Source organism: Salvelinus alpinus, chromosome 2 (assembly GCF_045679555.1).
Source record: "Salvelinus alpinus chromosome 2, SLU_Salpinus.1, whole genome shotgun sequence".
NCBI lineage: Eukaryota > Metazoa > Chordata > Actinopteri > Salmoniformes > Salmonidae > Salvelinus > Salvelinus alpinus.
In genome coordinates this window covers 33,465,715-33,483,130 of record NC_092087.1, presented here as the reverse complement: position 1 = coordinate 33,483,130, position 17,416 = coordinate 33,465,715, and the positions used below count along the sequence as shown (strand labels likewise).

Genomic DNA, 17,416 nt, shown 5'->3' with positions numbered 1-17,416 from the left:
AACAACCATTACACTATACATACTGCATTTATATACAAATCAATTACACAAGGACGTTTGGAGATTTTTATCCACATTTTATGCGCATAAAAACTAAAAGCACATAACCCTAATTGCTCCAGGGTTGCTGTCAATAATGGCTGATCCCTGGCCTTGACCTCACTCTCTGAGGGTGCAACAGGGGGTATATGATATGCAAAAATAATATACAATTCACATGCTTATAATACACACTTGTATATGTGTGAAATAGGACAAATGCACCTATCTTATAATTAAAAAGGAATATTAGCTTATTGTTTGTACGGGTGTCGGGCCTTATATTCATTTATAGGGACATGTTCTAGTCTACAGTGGTCTGTTATTTGGCAGATAGGGTGTCATTCTGTCTCAGCTTTTGATATTCTCAGCTCTCATTGTGACATCATCACCTCTTGGTCATTCCGCCTTGCAGCCGCTTGTGCTGCCTGTATGCATGCTGCTGGGTTGCTATGGAAACGATTGGTCTGCTTTTACAGCAGCTGTTTACCGAAAAGCATGCGAGCGAGAGAGCACATTTACTCACACACAGACAGCACACAGACACACACACATACACAAACACACGTGCGATGCCAGGAGGGCGAGACAGACAGCGCCTGATTCTACATTGCAAAAACAAATATCCTGTTGTGTTTACTAGCAGCCAGTTACCTGTAAGTAACTATAACTGTAAGAAAGTATATTAAGTTACCATACATTTTTTACAGTAATTTACAGGTAACTGGCTGCCAGTAAGTTACTGTATAAACAGCAGAGAGAGAGAGAGAGAGACAGAGATAGAGAGAGCTGACTTGGCCTCCTCTCATCATTGCCATTGTGTATTGACCCAAGGCTCATCAGGTCAAACCCCCTGAGTGAGAGAGAGAAAATGAGCTGTTAGATATAATTAGTCATGTGGATAATCACTTAGTGGCCTGGCCTCAGCCAACAGCCTTATATCAGCTGGTCCAACCTTGGTCCTTTAATCTAGCACCACTAACACGCCTGATTCTACTAATCAACTGCAGGGCCTTGATTAGCTGAATTGCTGTGTGTTAGTGATGGGCTGTAACAAAAGCCTGCACACCCTGTAGGTGTCCAGGAACAGGGTTGGTGACCACTGCCCTTCATTGGGTACAGTAGCTCCAAGAGATGCATTTCTCATTGTTATTGGTTTGCTGTTTGTGTGTCCGCTGCTGATACAAATGGGAAGATGTAGCTGAAAGTCCGTGGCTGTCAAAGTAAGTCAGTGTGTTTCTGTGTGTGAACATACATACTGTACAACAACAAGTATTGAAAGTTATTGCCTCAAGCTAACAGTGGAGACATTTAAACCAAACATCTAGGTTGTTGTTCTTGTCATCGTTTTCATTGAAAACACATTTTCTATTATCAGAAAGCAGGAGAGCATTGCGGATACTAATGAATGCAGGCGGAACCGAGTGAGAGGGAATAGACGAACACTGACATTCCTTGATACAGCTTTTGTAGTGATGAAACATGAGCATGAGATTTTCTAATTCCTATATTTGGCCCTGTCGAGAGAATGTTTCTCTTGCTCTGGGTCTTCAAATAGTTCTAAGCAGTAATGGTAGCCTGCAGGGTGGTATGACGCTGTGATAGACTACCTTCTTGCACTGTACTGTGCTGTAACTCTGTAAACAAAGAATAATAGCGTAAGCAGTATACTGCTGTATAGCAAGTCCCCAGGCTGGTAAAACACTAGTGTAGAACTGCAGTCAGGAGTAGTGTATTAAAAGGTACTACATGAACAGTTCTAAGGTAGGTTTGTTTATATCTGGATCTCGTCTCTGTCTGGGACTGGGTCTCATGGGGCCAGCACCGCTATTGTACTGTGTTGGGAGTCAGTGAATCATCCACCTTAGTGTGGACAGCCTTGTATGAGTGGAATAAAGCCGTATTGTACTGTGTTTGTACTGCATTGAATTGGATTTGATGACAACGTTAGAGCAGCAGTTTTACGGCCCTAGCATTGAGTGGCTCTCCTGGGTGTCCGTTTATATAAACCCAACCCAGCATGACCACTGTTGTTGGAACTGCTGTACCTGCTGTAAGCACTGCTGTACGAGGGGCCAATTTGTGGATATAAAGGGAACGAGCCGAGGGAGACTAACTAATTAAAAGTTTGGAAAGAGATGCATGCTGATTGTGAACGACTTACGTGGGTGCTGGTGGAACTTCTGTTGATCTCAAAATGTTCAAGCAGTTAATTAAAGAAAGATGTGGTGAAGCAAAATCGGTTACAGATTGCAATTAATATGCTCTGCAAGGCACAACAGGAGAAAGCAATCCTGCCTCGCTAACAAGACTCTGCCTGCCTGGGTCATAGTGGAGAAAAACACCACAGCTTTTATTTGCTGTTATGCTTTTCTTTAATCCATTATTAAAACCAAACCAAACAATATACTGACTGGGTGGAACTCTGTACCCTCACAACAAAACATGTCACTGTTTCTATGGTAACCCATCCCTGCACTCAAATGTTCCAAAGAGAATAAAAAATATTCTAAAGAAGTGTCTCTCTTTATTCTCTCTCTTCCTTTTATTTGTCTGTTTGCGATTGGAAGAAAGGTATGACAGCCTGACGAGAGAGAGAGAGAGAGAGAGAGAGAGAGAGAGAGAGAGAGAGAGAGAGAGAGAGAGAGAGAGAGAGAGAGAGAGAGAGAGAGAGAGAGAGAGAGAGAGAGAGAGAGAGAGAGAGAGAGAGAGAGAGAGAGAGAGAGAGAGAGAGGGCGTGAGCAGACAAAGACAGAAGGAGGGATGAGGGAGAGACAGAGAGACAAAGAATCTGTCTACTGCATATACACACTTTGACAGTAGTGGGAACTCTTTAGGGAATATAGTGCATTGTGGTCAAACAGTGAAAATGGATGGAGAGACGAACTAAACTTCCGTTGTTGAATGTGCCAAACCCACACAAATTTGTACTGAAGTAAGTCAATTGTGTTTGAGTGACCAATTATGTTTGAGTGAACATCCAATCTATTCAAAGGTAAATAGCTGTAGGCAGTGGCAATTTTAGCATGGAAATGTTGGTGGGGCCAAAAAAATAACAAGTGGGATGCATGCCAGCAAAGCCACAACACAACACTAAACAATACATTAATTGCACTATAACGGTGATAAACGGTGCCCACAAACTGTTAGGGCCTACATAAAGCTGTCCCAACAGCAGCCTTGTCTGGCAGCGAAACAGTTCATTCAGCCTCATTTACTTCCTCTTAAAAAAACATAGCTGATATGGCTGACTTGCTTAAATAAATGTGGTTTCTAATGACAACTGAGATGTACAAACTATGGCATAAGGGGACGACAAGCGGATAAGAGGCAATCCGTAAAGACATTAATGAGTGAGCTAGGACGGACGTAGTCAATATAACTATTTGTTTAGCACTTTTGAAATGGAAAGCGACAGAATTCAGAACATGGGCCGTTCTTACAGTGTTCTCCCTGTATACCAAGTCAGAACCGTAGGATAAATAAAGGGGGTATATAAGCAGACAATGAAAGCTCTTACAATATTCAATGATTACATTTCTCTAAAACAGGTTATAGGCTACATGTGCACCACCAAGTCAGAAAAGTAGGTGAAATTAAGAGGGGTAAATAGACCAAATGATTAGGGTGAGGCACATGGGCTACTAACATCTTACTACACAACATACACGTAGTATTACTTTCTTAGCTACAGTATACATATCTCCCTGGCATATTACATAATTTATGCTGCAGCATTCAATACATTTTTGGACTTACCTTGTTTTGCTGTGCTCACTTGAACAGGAAGGTGGCGCAGCGGTCCTTCGTGGACAAATTTAGTCATTAGAGTCTGGCATTCTTTGGATTTATGGTGCTTTAAAAAAAACTGGGAACTCTGAAAAAAAACAAGGCGAATCGTGATGACGTCATTGATCTTTAGGTCGTAGCTCTAGAAAGAGGCCGGATTTATATTTCCGAGTTGGATGACCGTTCAAAACGTATTTTCCCAGTCGGAGCTGTTTATTCCGGACTTTCCAGTTGTCTTGAACTCACTGAAGTCAAGTTTTCACAGTTCCGAGTTAACAGTTGTTTTGAGCGCAGCACAAATCATGCTTCATTGACAGGATGGGTAATGTTGAATGTTTATCATTTTAAACTTGGAAAAGAGCCCCTAAATCCCAGATTTGGGACCACACAGCCACTCCACTGAATAGCAGGCTAGTGATTGCTATGCAATGCTTGCAGATTCCTTCCAAACCACTCATTGTTGAATTTGCGATTTCCAACTTGTTGTGTAATGTTGATGTCCAATGGCCGATGAGCACCGATACGTTTTATCTATAATTTCTCTTCATTATTTCTCTTCATATGACAAGGATTAGAAAGGATTTGCCAGTAGATTGTCGACTTGATTCATGATGATGACTGCTAAGATTTTGAAAGTATGATGTTGACATGATCAGTTCAATCAAAGCTACTGTACATATAACGTGATTTGGCATCATTTTATCTGTGGCCAATGACCTTGAGCCTTCTTGGATGGGCACTTCTAATGTAACTCTATGGCAGCACCCAAGGGGCTAGAATTTTATAGCTCTACCCTTAGAGTTGGCGGTGACGTAGTGTCCCCATGAGTGACAGAACACTGAGCCAATCACGGCGCAACGCTCCGTATTTTCTGCTGGCTTGCCCCACCACCATAGAAAGCACAGAGCTAGGATAAAACACCTGCAATTTGGAGCTGCCTTACTCAAGAAAACAACAAAGAGACCATGTTTGTATGCGGCTTTATTAACTCAATTATATATACATTTTTTTACATTGTTTGCAAACTGATATGTGACTCGTATTAATGCCAAAATAACATGCAAAACAGGCAAGCCAAAAAACAAGTGAATGACAGATCGCCACTGGCTGTAGGTTGCTTTGATTAGAAGCATCTGCTCAATGACCATATTATGAGTCAGTGGGAAATTAGATAAGGACTCTTTATGTTCTTCCTGTTCCATACTAACCATCCTTCTCTCTCATTTCCTGCAGGACCCAGTCTGAGCCAGTTGTCAACTCCAGTGGAAGAGCCTCTGCCTGAGCTTTGCGGACCTTGCTTTACCTCCTATCTTTCCACCTGGGTCACTGGATCTCCTGACAACATCACTTTCTTAGCTCTTCCCCAAGACACGGCTCTATACCCCGGGGTGCTAACCCTGTCCATCTCCCTCTGGTTCCCTGGACCCACTTCACCCTCACCTCTCCCCCAGCAACCCTTCCCTTCCCTGGGCTGAGATAGAGATGTCTGTGCCCTCGGCCCATGAGTTTCACTGGCAGAGCCTGGCACGGCTGCCCAGCGGGCGTGTCTACCACTCCCTGGCAGAGGTGGGGGGGCAGATGTACATGCTGGGGGGCTGTGATGCTGCAGGGAGGCCCTCCCCAGCCCTAGAACTCTACTCTCCAGAGGTAGGTTGGCGCACACACACACACACACACACACACACACACACACACACACACACACACACACACACACACACACACACACACACACACACACACACACACACACACACACAGAATTAAACAAAGAACACACAGTTCAAACATAACAGGACTAAACAACCATGTAATTACACTTTATTGATTGTTGTTATCAGGGGGATCGGTGGCTGAGCCTTCCCCCCATGCCCACCCCTCGGGCGGGTACGGCCGTGGCGGTGCTGGGCAAGCAGATCCTGGTGGTGGGCGGTGTAGGGGATGACCAGCGCCCTCTGAAGGTGGTAGAGGTGTACAACACAGAGGAGGGGAGGTGGAGGAAGAGGAGCGCCCTCAGAGAAGCACTGATGGGGGTGGCCATCATTGTGAAAGGTGTGTAGGGTGGGGGTTACTCACTGTTCATAGTTAGTTGCACATTCTATACATGACCAGAAACATGTTTTTGGCTCAGTTTTTACCTCCTGCCCTCCCTCCTCTCTCTCGACCCCCCTCTCTCTGTCTTTGTCTCTCTGTCTCTCTCTCACCTCTCTGTAGATGGACGTGCGTTGGCTGTAGGGGGTATGGGTGCAGACCTGCTCCCCCGTAGTATACTGCAGCAGTATGACATGAGGAAGGACGTGTGGGCACTACTGCCCCCTATGCCCACACCGCGGTATGACGCTACCGCACACCTGCTGGGCAACAAGATCTACGTGGCAGGTAGGGAAAGGGTGTGTGTGTGTGTGCATGTTTGAAAGTTTGCATGTGTAATGGGAAGGAGGAAAGGCGATACCTAGTCAGTTGCACAACTGAATGCATTCAACCGAAATGTGTCTTCCTCATTTAACCCAACCCCTCTGAATCAGAGAGGTGCGGGGGGCTGCCTTAATTGACGTCCACATCATCAGCGCCCGCAGAGTATACTAAGTGTGTGTGTTCTCTCTAGGTGGGCGTCAGTGTAAACGCACGTTGAAGGTCTTCGAGGTATACGACTCAGAGACACGCTCCTGGACTACACTACCCAACATGCCGTGCAAACGTTCGTACGGGGGCATGTTCTGGGACAGTTTGGGGAGGCTGTGTCTGCTGGGGGGGCTGAGGAAGGGAGGAGGCCACCAGAGCTCCAAATTCACCAAGAACGTCAACATCTTTGATACTAACCAGGGTATAAACCACCAAGAACACACACACACAAACACACATGTAAGTGCACTGATTTCCTTCTCCAGGAAGACAATAAAGTCCTATTCCACTACTATTCTACTCTATTCTATTTTAAAAGCCACACTGCAAATCTGAGAGAGAGTTAGGAGAAAGACATCACTCTCTACATGTAGAATTTACAACACAATTACATGGTTTAGTCCTGTTATGTTTAATCCTGTGTGTGTGTGTGTGTGTGTGTGTGTGTGTGTGTGTGTGTGTGTGTGTGTGTGTGTGTGTGTGTGTGTGTGTGTGTGTGTGTGTGTGTGTGTGTGTGTGTGTGTGTGTGTGTGTGTGTGTGTGTGTGTGTGTGTGTGTGTGTGTGTGTGTATTATACTGATAGTGTCTCCTATTAATTTTAAAGGTGCCTGTCAGACAGTCATCTTATTGAATTTCTCCCCAAAGAAAAATCATTCTCTAAATGTAAAAAGCTTGTCCCTGCTGGCTGCATGCTGCACACACACATCTCATATTCCTGGGAAAAAATGACTTATTTTTCGTCTCACATAAAGAAATCTCTGAATAACAAAATATCAAATTGAGAAGAGACCAGGAAGAAAACAACGAGATCCATACCCAGTTTAAAAAACATCGATAAGTAATTTCAGACAGGAGGGTATTTTGTCACGCATTTGTATTTTTGTATTTTTCCCAAACGAAGCCAAATGAAAGGAGCAGTAGGAGTCTGAATATTAATCTAACACCTCAGTGAGAATGTCGGTGTGGCCGTCTGCCTGTCTGTGTTTTACTCCAGATATATTATACATTCATTTACTCTACCCTCCTCACACACACACACACACACACACACACACACACACACACACACACACACACACACACACACACAGTAAACAATAAGACCCATTCACACCCCCCCAATCTAATCTAAGTGGAGATGAGATGGGAGACCAGCTATAGCTAGGAGGGAGATGTTTAAATTACAGGATTCAGAAACAGATTGCTTTATTATCTTCCTTTCCCCACAGAGTCTACAACTCACACACAGAGAATCTGGGATATTATACCCTGTATCGCAGTCATTGCTATACTTATCCATTCTTTAATGTCTTTAGAGAATGTTGACTGAAAATCAGTGTGCAAAATAGCAAAAAAAATCAGCACCCAGTGCCCAGGTCTAAGTTTGAGAAACGCTGTACTATGGAGAAATATAATCACGTACCAAGCTGACCCCAAAGGATACTAAATTAAACGGCACATGGCAGAACTGAACTGACCCCGCCAGATGCATCAGTCTGGGTGTTGAGCACATGGCGCGCTGCCTCGTGACTTTCCCCTGTCCCAGCCGTAAGAACAGCTATACTGGGAGAAGTGACATCCAAGAGATAAAACCTCACAAAAGATATCCATAATCCAGTGGGAGAGGCGCTGTTTAGAGAGTGCCCTGCCGCGAGCTGGATTAGCAAAACAGACAAAACGTTGATCACATAACCGGATATCCTGTGTCTGTTCAATGTACCTGCGTAAAGCACCGAACACAGGGCATGTAACCTCAGTTGCTCTTCAGACCCCTATACTTTTCCCACATTTTGTTACGTTACAGCCTTATTTTAAAATGGATTCATTTGATTTTTTTCCCTCATCAATCTACACACAATACCGAGACGACGTACACCTTTCAGGAACCACACCACCAGGGGGTGAGCCCCCGGTGAGGTTCCATCAATTCCCACATGACACGCCGATACAGCGGACATGTACACTTTTAAAGTGGAGAATGCTTGTAAAGCCCCTATAAGAACATAAGTATGCCCCTCAGAGCAGTGAAAAGTCCTTTATCTTGGCACCAGAGCTCAAACGCTTGTCACTTATACGCATACAGCCCTCTCGTGGAGGGCGTCCTTGCAGACTGAATGGTAGCAATAACTTTCAGAGGTAAACCCCTAGTCATCAGATTAGGCCCATAGGAACAACTTCCATCACAGAAGCCATCATCCCCAGCAGGCACTGGTGAAAACGCCCTGTGACCCAGACAAAATTTGGCTAAGCAGAGCCGGAACCCGAACACCGTCCGTGAGTCTAGCTCGAGACCCAGAAACAGAATGCACTGAGTCAGACAGCTCTTTTTCTAGTTTCTTATGAAGCCTAGAGACTGAATACGGGACAGTAGCTCCCATCAGTCAATCGCTGTAATAGCCGGCGGCTCGTGAACATTCTGTTTGTAGATTCTGGAGATGCTTGTTGAGGGCACATTCTCTAGAATGAGACACAAAGTCCCCTTTTTGTAACCAGGAGTACCAGCAGTCCCATATCTTCGACACAGGAACCACTCAGATTGCCTGCTTCTGGAGATGGAGGATATTTCCTCCCTCAAAACGGGCACTGAGGCCTCGGGAACAGTCGACATGACGACGCTGCAGAAGTGTGGGGGACGCACAACCAATTGTAGCCTGTACCCTGACATCACTGTTTCACATGATCCAGGGCGACACTGCGCATGCCAGCCATTGGTTGGAGCAGACAGTGATAATCCTGTGAAGTGTTATCTGAAGTGACTGGGAGAGATTGGTTCTTCTTCCATTCGCACCACTCTTGACGGCCGTGTGTCTGAACTTGGAGAAGGAAGACTTTTCATCTAACTCACATACAGGAGGAAACACTTCAAACAATGGTGAACACTGTGGAACTCTGTTGAAAAAACGGTGTTTATGTGCCAAGGTTTGCCTACCGATCGGCCCACTCTGGGTCCTGTGACCAGTGACATACCCTCATTGGTTTAGGCGGTAAGATGCTTGCCGGTAACCGGTTGGCACCCAGCGCTGGACCGCATGCATTAAAAATAGACCCAGAAAAAAAACATTATCATGGAGGTTACCCTACCGACCAGTCATAGGTATTGGCGACAAAGCGCCTTGTAACCTAGCTGGGAATGGGACAGACAGCTCTGAAACAGTGACCCTTTCTATTTTAACAGACAGCTCATTTGGGGGCTCATATGAACCCCAGAGACCCCAGTGTGTGGGATAATAGCACGGTCGTGTCCAACCCTCCTCGTTCCCGCGACTCCGCTACCAACAACTAAACGCCTACAGAGCCCATAACCTGTATCACTAGACACCTCATAGGGACTAGTGAGCTACAGACAGGAATCAGCAATTAATCACAGTAATGAGCCACCTATGGGGGAGGGGCGCCCCCTTGTGGACAGTGTCCCATCTTGTCACTCACCCTGGGGAGATTGATATTCCCCTTGAACGCTGTGAATACTGTGGAAGGCGGGGTAACAAAGGGGGCAGCATTAAACATGGCCAAGCTTCCAACATACGTTGTGCTTCCGTGAGACTGTATAGCCTGCATAAAGCCTGGCCTCTTTACAGCACAGGGGGCTTCGGCAACGGCTGACGTAATACCCCGTTTGCCAAACATGGGGCACTGTTGTCACAGTAATGTTTTGGTGGAGGGGCGCACTGGTCACTCAAACCCGTGCCAAGGCCTCCCGCTTTGGGGGTTACCCCAGCCAAGTGCTCGGGAGGCTGCTTTTTCATCTGAGATGCACCCAAACCCCGTTTCCTTCACTCCCTCCAACTCAAGGAACTTTGTGTTTCCATAACGCAGAGGGAAAGCTAGTGAGTTTCACTCCTGGAAGTTAAGAATGCTAGCCAAAGTTAGCCAGGAGGCTTTTTAGCATAAGATAGGCTAGCTAACCTTTTTGACCACAGCACAGTCCGTTTAGAATAACCAAGCAACTTAACACAACGTATACTAAACAAGAGAGCTGCCCCAGCAACTCCATCATGAGGAGGCAGTAATAGCTGGTAATAGCTAGCTTGCCTATGCAGTACTCGTTTAGCTAGCCAGGTCTCGAAAGTCCACGTAGCACCAGATCTGGCCGCCCTCTCTCTTCGAGTAGCCTCCCCTAACCGGTGACAGAGCACACAGGAGATGGGTTGGGCTCAGGCAGCCACCGCATACCCCATTCCAATGCAGACAAGACATTTGCTCCGTCCAGCCAATCCATCTCCTGCTTTCTGCACCTTGGTCCCAGCCAAGGTACCAGCATCCAGGAAAGGAAAGTTGCCATCTGTAATTCCAAGCTTCCTCAAGGGAGTTTGTACGCAGTACGTGGCAATGTGCCCACAGACTGGTTGGAGCGAGGGGCCACCTGAGCGTGCTACAAGCCGAGACAAACTACACATAGATTGTTTGTATCTTTCAGAGAAATGCTATAACCGCATGACTGGGGGCTTGAAGTAATGAATCCGAGCCTCATGATTATCACCTGTGAAAGGCGAGCCTTCCAGCGAGGTGCGGATTTCATTGGTCTTGTCAGGCGTGATTGTAGATCCTTCAACCGAAGTTGCAAGAGTGCGACTGCCCATTGTATGTTGTACCCGAAGTTGACTGACTGAAAGGGAACCCCTGACTACCAAAGACTCTCTACAGAATTGTAGAAAACACATCACACCCATACACACTCCCATATGGCCCAGCACATACAGTACCAGTCAAATGTTTGGACACACCTGCTCATTCCAGGGTTTTTCTTTATTTTTACTATTTTCTATATTGTAGAATAACACTTAAGACATGAAAACTATGAAATACCATATGGAATCATGTAGTAACAAAAAAAGTGTTCAACAATTCCAAATATATTTTAAATTTGAGATTCTTCAAAGTAGCCACACTTTGCCTTGATGACAACGTTTCACACTCTTGGCATTCTCTCAACCAGCTTCACCTGGAATGCTTTTCCCACATATGCTGAGCACTTGTTGGCTGATTTTCCTTCACTCTGCGGTCCAACCCATTTCAATTGGGTTGAGGTCAGGTGATTGTGGAGGCCAGGTCATCTGATGCAGCACTCCATCACTCTCCTTGGTCAAATAGCCCTTACACTGCCTGGAGGTATTGGGTCATTGTCCTGTTGAAAAACAAATGATAGTCCCACTAGGGCATACAAGATGAGATGGTATATCGCTCCAGAAGGCTGTGGTAGCCATGCTGGTTAAGTGTGCCTTGAATTCTAAATAAATCACAGACAGTGTCACCAGCAAAGCACCTCCACACCATCACACCTCCTCCTTCATGCTTCACGGTGGAAACCACACATGCAGAGATAATCTGTTCACCTACTCTGCATCTCACAAAGACACGGCGGTTGGAACCAAAAATCTCAAATTTGGACTCATTAGACCAAAGGACAGATTTCCACCGGTCTAATGTCCATTGCTTGTGTTTCTTGGCCCAAGCAAGTCTCTATTTATTATTGGTGTCCTTTAGTAGTGGTTTCTTTGCAGAAATTTGACCATGAAGGCCTGATTCATGCAGTCTCCTCTGAACTGTTGATGTTGAGGTGTGTCTATTACTTGAACTCTGTGAAGCATTTATTTGCGCTGCAATCTGAAGTGCAGTTAACTCTAATGAACTTATCTTCTGCAGCAGAGGTAACTCTGGGTCTTCCTTTCCTGTGGCGTTCCTCATGAGAGCCAGTTTCATCATAGTGCTTGATTGTTTTTGCGACTGCACTTGTAGAAACTTTCAAAGTTCTTGGCATTTTCCGTATTGACTGACCTTCATGTCTTAAAGTAATGATGGACGGCCATTTCTCTTTGCTTATTTGAGCTGTTCTTGCCATAATATGGACTTGGTCTTTTACCAAATAGGGCTATCTTCTGTATACCAACCCTACCTTGTCACAACACAACTGATTGGCTCAAATGCATTAAGAAGGGAAGAAATTCCACTATTTAACTTTTAACAAGAAATACCTGTTATTGAAATGCATTCTAGGTGACTACCTCATGAAGCTGGTTGAGAGAATGAGTGTGCAAAGTTGTCATCAAGGCAAAGACTGGCGACCTTGAAGAATCTTGTTTAACACTTTTTTGGTTACTACATGATTCCATATGTGTTATTTCATAGTTTTGATGTCTTCACTATTATTCTACCATGTAGAAAATAGTAAAACATGAAGAAAAACCCTTGAATAAGTAGGTGTATCTAAACGTTTGACTGGTGCTGTACATTAACTGCACCACTTACTATAATATCTCCAGTCCCTGCTAGTTTAGCTATCTGTAGTAGAGCAACTAAACTCTCTGATCTGTCTTCCTGCTAGTGTGTTAGTGTGTTCCCCTCACTCTAAATCTGAAGGGAACTTACTTACTGCTGAATATGATATGTTTTAAAAAGTTATTTAGAGGAAACCCCTGAGAGTGCCAGCCAGCCACCACTTCAACAACAAAGGCCTTGGCAGAGGAGTGTGCCCGTCGCCAGCTGTGCTCTGCCTTATTCCCTTTCAAGTTCAAGTCTGGGCTGGCATCAAAACACTTTATTAACACAGTGCTTTTATCTGCTGGTTCAGTTTCTCTCTCTTGTAGTCTCTCAATCTCTCTCTCCCTCTGTCTCTCTCTGTGGAGCTGTGGAGCTGATTGTGATGCCAGAAATACTTAACTTCCTACAGACAGATGAGGCACAACATAAAAGCTTAAAAAGAGTACTTGAAAAACGTACTGTGTATCCTCCCTAATTGCTGTTTCTCTGAAATAGTTTCACTGTCTTTAGCCGCACAAGTGTTTGCCTAAGTAGAAGTGTAAATAATATGCAATTTTACTCCAAAGGTCATCTCCTGCCAGACTGCAGGAGGGAAATATCTTGTTTTTCTCCTTTGAAGCAATTAAAATGTTCCGACTGGGTGGTTTCAAAGTGAAATTGTCTCTATCTTCTTATTTCCAATATCTTGGGCCCTGACCTGATAGTTTGGTGTGTGTGCGAGGACATTTGTATTCATGGTGCGCACAGTATTACTGAGTTGTGATGCCACCAGCATTCAAGAACACCAAATTGTAGCTTGCAGAATTGGCAGAACAAAGAAAAATGTTTTATGCAGTGGTCAAAGTGGATTTTACAACACTTCAATGCCTCCACTAAAAAGTGGTTGACACTTGCACACATAAATGTTAACATCATCCTCTCCTGTCCCCCCAGGGTCATGGCTGAAGTCAGAGGACACGGTGGCCATGAAGACTAAGAGGGCTGACTTCGCCTCAGCTTTCCTCAGGGGCAGGATGGTTGTAGCAGGAGGACTTGGTGAGGGAGGGAGTGTGAATGTGTGTGTATATGTGCCTGTATATGTGTGTTTTTGTTGACACCTAGTTGGTCTTGACAACGTGTGATGGCTGGGTGTGGTCCCCAGGTCACCAACCCTCAGTTCTCGACACGGTGGAAGCCTTCCACCCTCAGAAGAGGAAGTGGGAGAGACTGGTTCCTATGGCAATGCCACGATGCTCCGCCTCCTCCATCGTCATCAGGGACCGCCTGCTGGTGGTTGGAGGAGTTAACCAGGTGCTGGAATATTGCTCTGCATGTTGTCACACACATAACGTTAACTAATTCACTTTTGTACATCGCGCTGGTCTGTACAATTGACCTTATTTTAGCGCCCAAAAAATGTAATACTTCCAGATCAACTGTAATATCAATACCATTGTAGAGCACAATTTCTCCCCTTTCCAACAAAATCAATGACGAGACCTTCATGATGCCCATCTCCGCATGATTCCATATGGCAATGAGCTCCGTCGGGTCTTTTTAAAAATGGCGGGTGGGGAAGCAAAACCTATTGCGTGATAGTGAGAAGGACAGATATGTAGTGTGGGGAAACGGCTTTTCTCACCCGATCTGTCCAACTTATCACCTCTAAAATGTAAATAAAACACTATAAAGAGTTTATATAATATGTCATTACATACCTATTTGAAGGTTTGTGTCGAATTTGAATCTGGTTTTTAGGGCACCGCTAAAGTTATCTTCAGAAGTTAACAGTGGCTTTGAGAGTCATGATGGCTTGCAAGTGATGAAGCAAAAAATGACTAGATATCCCCACTTACCCTGTCCCTGTCCCTGTCCCTGTCCCTGTCCCTGTCCCTGTCCCTTTCTTGTTTTTAATCTGCGAGAGAAGCGCTACACCTGGTGGAGAGAGGCTGTAAGACACAGAATGAGTTGCATTGTGCGTGCTGTGCGTTACGTCATAACACGTCACAATTTAACGTACAGTGTCAGAGGGGTCCGTTATTTCAACTTTCCTCCACAGATTTGTACGGAATGGAGTTCGTCACCGTTACACACACTTGTTTTTTGACTATCTGTCTCTGTCTGTCTATAAGGTCCCTAGTTCAGCCCATGAGATCCTGTACGTGAAAGAGGAGGAGTGTCTGTAGGCTCAAGGACATGTCCCTTACATGATGATAGACAGCAGGAAGACAGCAAGAAGATTCCTGGAACATTCTATTCAAGATCAGTGGCTCCAGTGCTTTTCAGAATGGCTGCTGGTCTTGGACAAGTGCAATATTTTCCAAAGATCTACAGCAGAATAGTAAGGAAGGGGAAGTCATGCCACAAACACAGAACATTGCTCTCTGCTGGGTTGTCTATACACACTCAAACAAACACAGATTAGATCCCACACACAGAATTGATCCCAATAATAACCATACTGACTCACAGCATCCAAATATACTCTACACAGACGAGGAGCTGGTTTTCTCTGTAAATAAGTTATATATACGAGTTTTAGTAATGAGAAGATTCCTCTGCACTGTGTGTGTGATATCCCTTTAGGGCAAGGCTCTCCAACCCTGTTCCTGGAGAGCTACCGTCCTGTAGGTTCACTCCAACCCTGTTCCTGGAGAGCTACAGTCCTGTAGGTTCACTCCAACCCTGTTCCTGGAGAGCTACAGTCCTGTAGGTTCACTCCAACCCTGTTCCTGGAGAGCTACCATCCTGTAGGTTCACTCCAACCCTGTTTCTGGAGAGCTACCATCCTGTAGGTTCACTCCAACCCTGTTCCTGGAGAGCTACAGTCCTGTAGGTTCACTCCAACCCTGTTCCTGGAGAGCTACCGTCCTGTAGGTTCACTCTAACCCTGTTCCTGGAGAGCTACAGTCCTGTAGGTTCACTCCAACCCTGTTCCTGGAGAGCTACAGTCCTGTAGGTTCACTCCAACCCTGTTCCTGGAGAGCTACAGTCCTGTAGGTTCACTCCAACCCTGTTTCTGGAGAGCTACAGTCCTGTAGGTTCACTCCAACCCTGTTGCTGGAGAGCTACCGTCCTGTAGGTTCACTCCAACCCTGTTTCTGGAGAGCTACAGTCCTGTAGGTTCACTCCAACCCTGTTCCTGGAGAGCTACCGTCCTGTAGGTTCACTCCAACCCTGTTCCTGGAGAGCTACAGTCCTGTAGGTTGTCACTCCAACCCTGTTCCTGGAGAGCTACCGTCCTGTAGGTTCACTCCAACCCTGTTCCTGGAGGGCTACCCAGTTAGAACTGGGGTTGGAGTGAAAACCTACAGGACAGTGGCTCTCCAGGAACAGGGTTGGAGTGATCCTACAGGACGGTAACGTTCCAGGAACAGGGTTGGAGAACCCTGGTTTAGAATTATCTTAGAAAGCTTAGAAAGGTCTTCAATGTTTTTAACTTTTACATATATTGTTGTAGACTTGCTGATTGCCTTGCATTAAATGTTTTCGACAGGAAATATAGATGGGATCTTAACAGTAAGTAAAGGCTAAAGTAAGGTAAAACAGTTTGTTTTGTTACTTAGAGTTCTATGTATATATTAGTTGTACAGTAATCCCTCGTTTATCGCGGGGGTTACGTTCCGAAAATGACCCGCGATAAGTGAAATCCGCGAAATAGAAAACTTCTTTTTTTTTTTACAATTAGCAACTATTACATGTATACAAATACAGTGACTCACGTGTAGGCCGTTTCACTGCTCTTCAGACTGGGCCGCTGCATCCTGACTGCGCTCTGCAGTGTTCTCTTCTTCTGAAGCCCGCGGTGCAGGTGTGTTTGTTCGGGAGAAGAGCATAGTGATAGGCAGCTGTTGTCGCTCTTTTTTCTTCTTTGCAAAAAGATCCTTGTACACCGACATGCCACCATCGATTACGTTGGAGAACTGTAATGAACGGCTCATCAAAGGGTCCCATTCCTCAGCTACTCGCTTAAGTTCAGTGGCCATTCGCACCATGGTTGCTAAGCGACCAAGCGTTAGTCCTTCCTTCCTTCCTGGCCAACTTAATGTAAATTTGCCAAGCTGTTTTATGTACGTACACATAACTGCACGAGACGACAAAATGATAGCACAATTCGTAGCATGTTTTGATACAAGAAGCGGGAGTGAGTTTTTAGCGAATCAGAATGCAGAGCACAATGCACCAAAAAAAAAAAAAAAATGCATTATGAAAATCCGCGAAATAGCGAATCCGCGATAAGTGAACCGCGAAGTGGCGAGGGATCACTGTATATGAAATGTGTGCAGTTTGTCAACAGTTTGCTATTCATACTGTAGATGCAAATGACCTCATGTTAGTGTCCACCCATTTCTAGGGCCTAAAGTACAGTCAACTCCTGACGTACAGTATGCAGTTGCTTGGACTGGCATGAATACAAGCACTGTTTCCAGCTCCACTTAACTGCAGCATGCAGATATCCTGAGCTGGTCCAAATCATGTATCTGAAAAACTACACTGTACGGAAACAATTATCCAAAGTTGACTGTTCCCACACATTTGATAGTGTAGCCTTTGTATTGGCTATGGCAATATGAATTCTATTGGTGTGATATCATACTTTCAAATATTAGTCAATGAGTATATAGTGTATATATCAAATGGTCTATATTCAGTTGTGTTATTCAATCTTATTTAAGTTTTGTTTGGGAGAAAGTGCTCTTTAACATCCCAGTATTAGAAAATATGTTAT

General features: G+C 44.9%; 1 protein-coding gene across 10 annotated transcripts in view; it reads left to right on the top strand.

Annotated features, from left to right (window-relative positions):
• The window catches only part of LOC139559078 (kelch domain-containing protein 8A-like), a 76,032-nt gene extending 59,761 nt beyond the window's left edge, over positions 1-16,271 (top strand). For all 10 annotated transcript variants that reach the window (XM_071374827.1, XM_071374833.1, XM_071374785.1 and 7 more), the window contains 7 exons: positions 5,062-5,475; positions 5,670-5,880; positions 6,043-6,207; positions 6,434-6,652; positions 13,642-13,743; positions 13,850-13,998; positions 14,820-16,271. In XM_071374827.1, the coding sequence (XP_071230928.1) occupies positions 5,311-5,475; positions 5,670-5,880; positions 6,043-6,207; positions 6,434-6,652; positions 13,642-13,743; positions 13,850-13,998; positions 14,820-14,873 (1,065 nt within the window). In that variant the 5' untranslated portion in view covers positions 5,062-5,310 and the 3' untranslated portion in view covers positions 14,874-16,271. The remainder of the gene's footprint in view (positions 1-5,061; positions 5,476-5,669; positions 5,881-6,042; positions 6,208-6,433; positions 6,653-13,641; positions 13,744-13,849; positions 13,999-14,819) is intronic.
• The last annotated feature ends 1,145 nt before the right edge of the window (positions 16,272-17,416 follow it).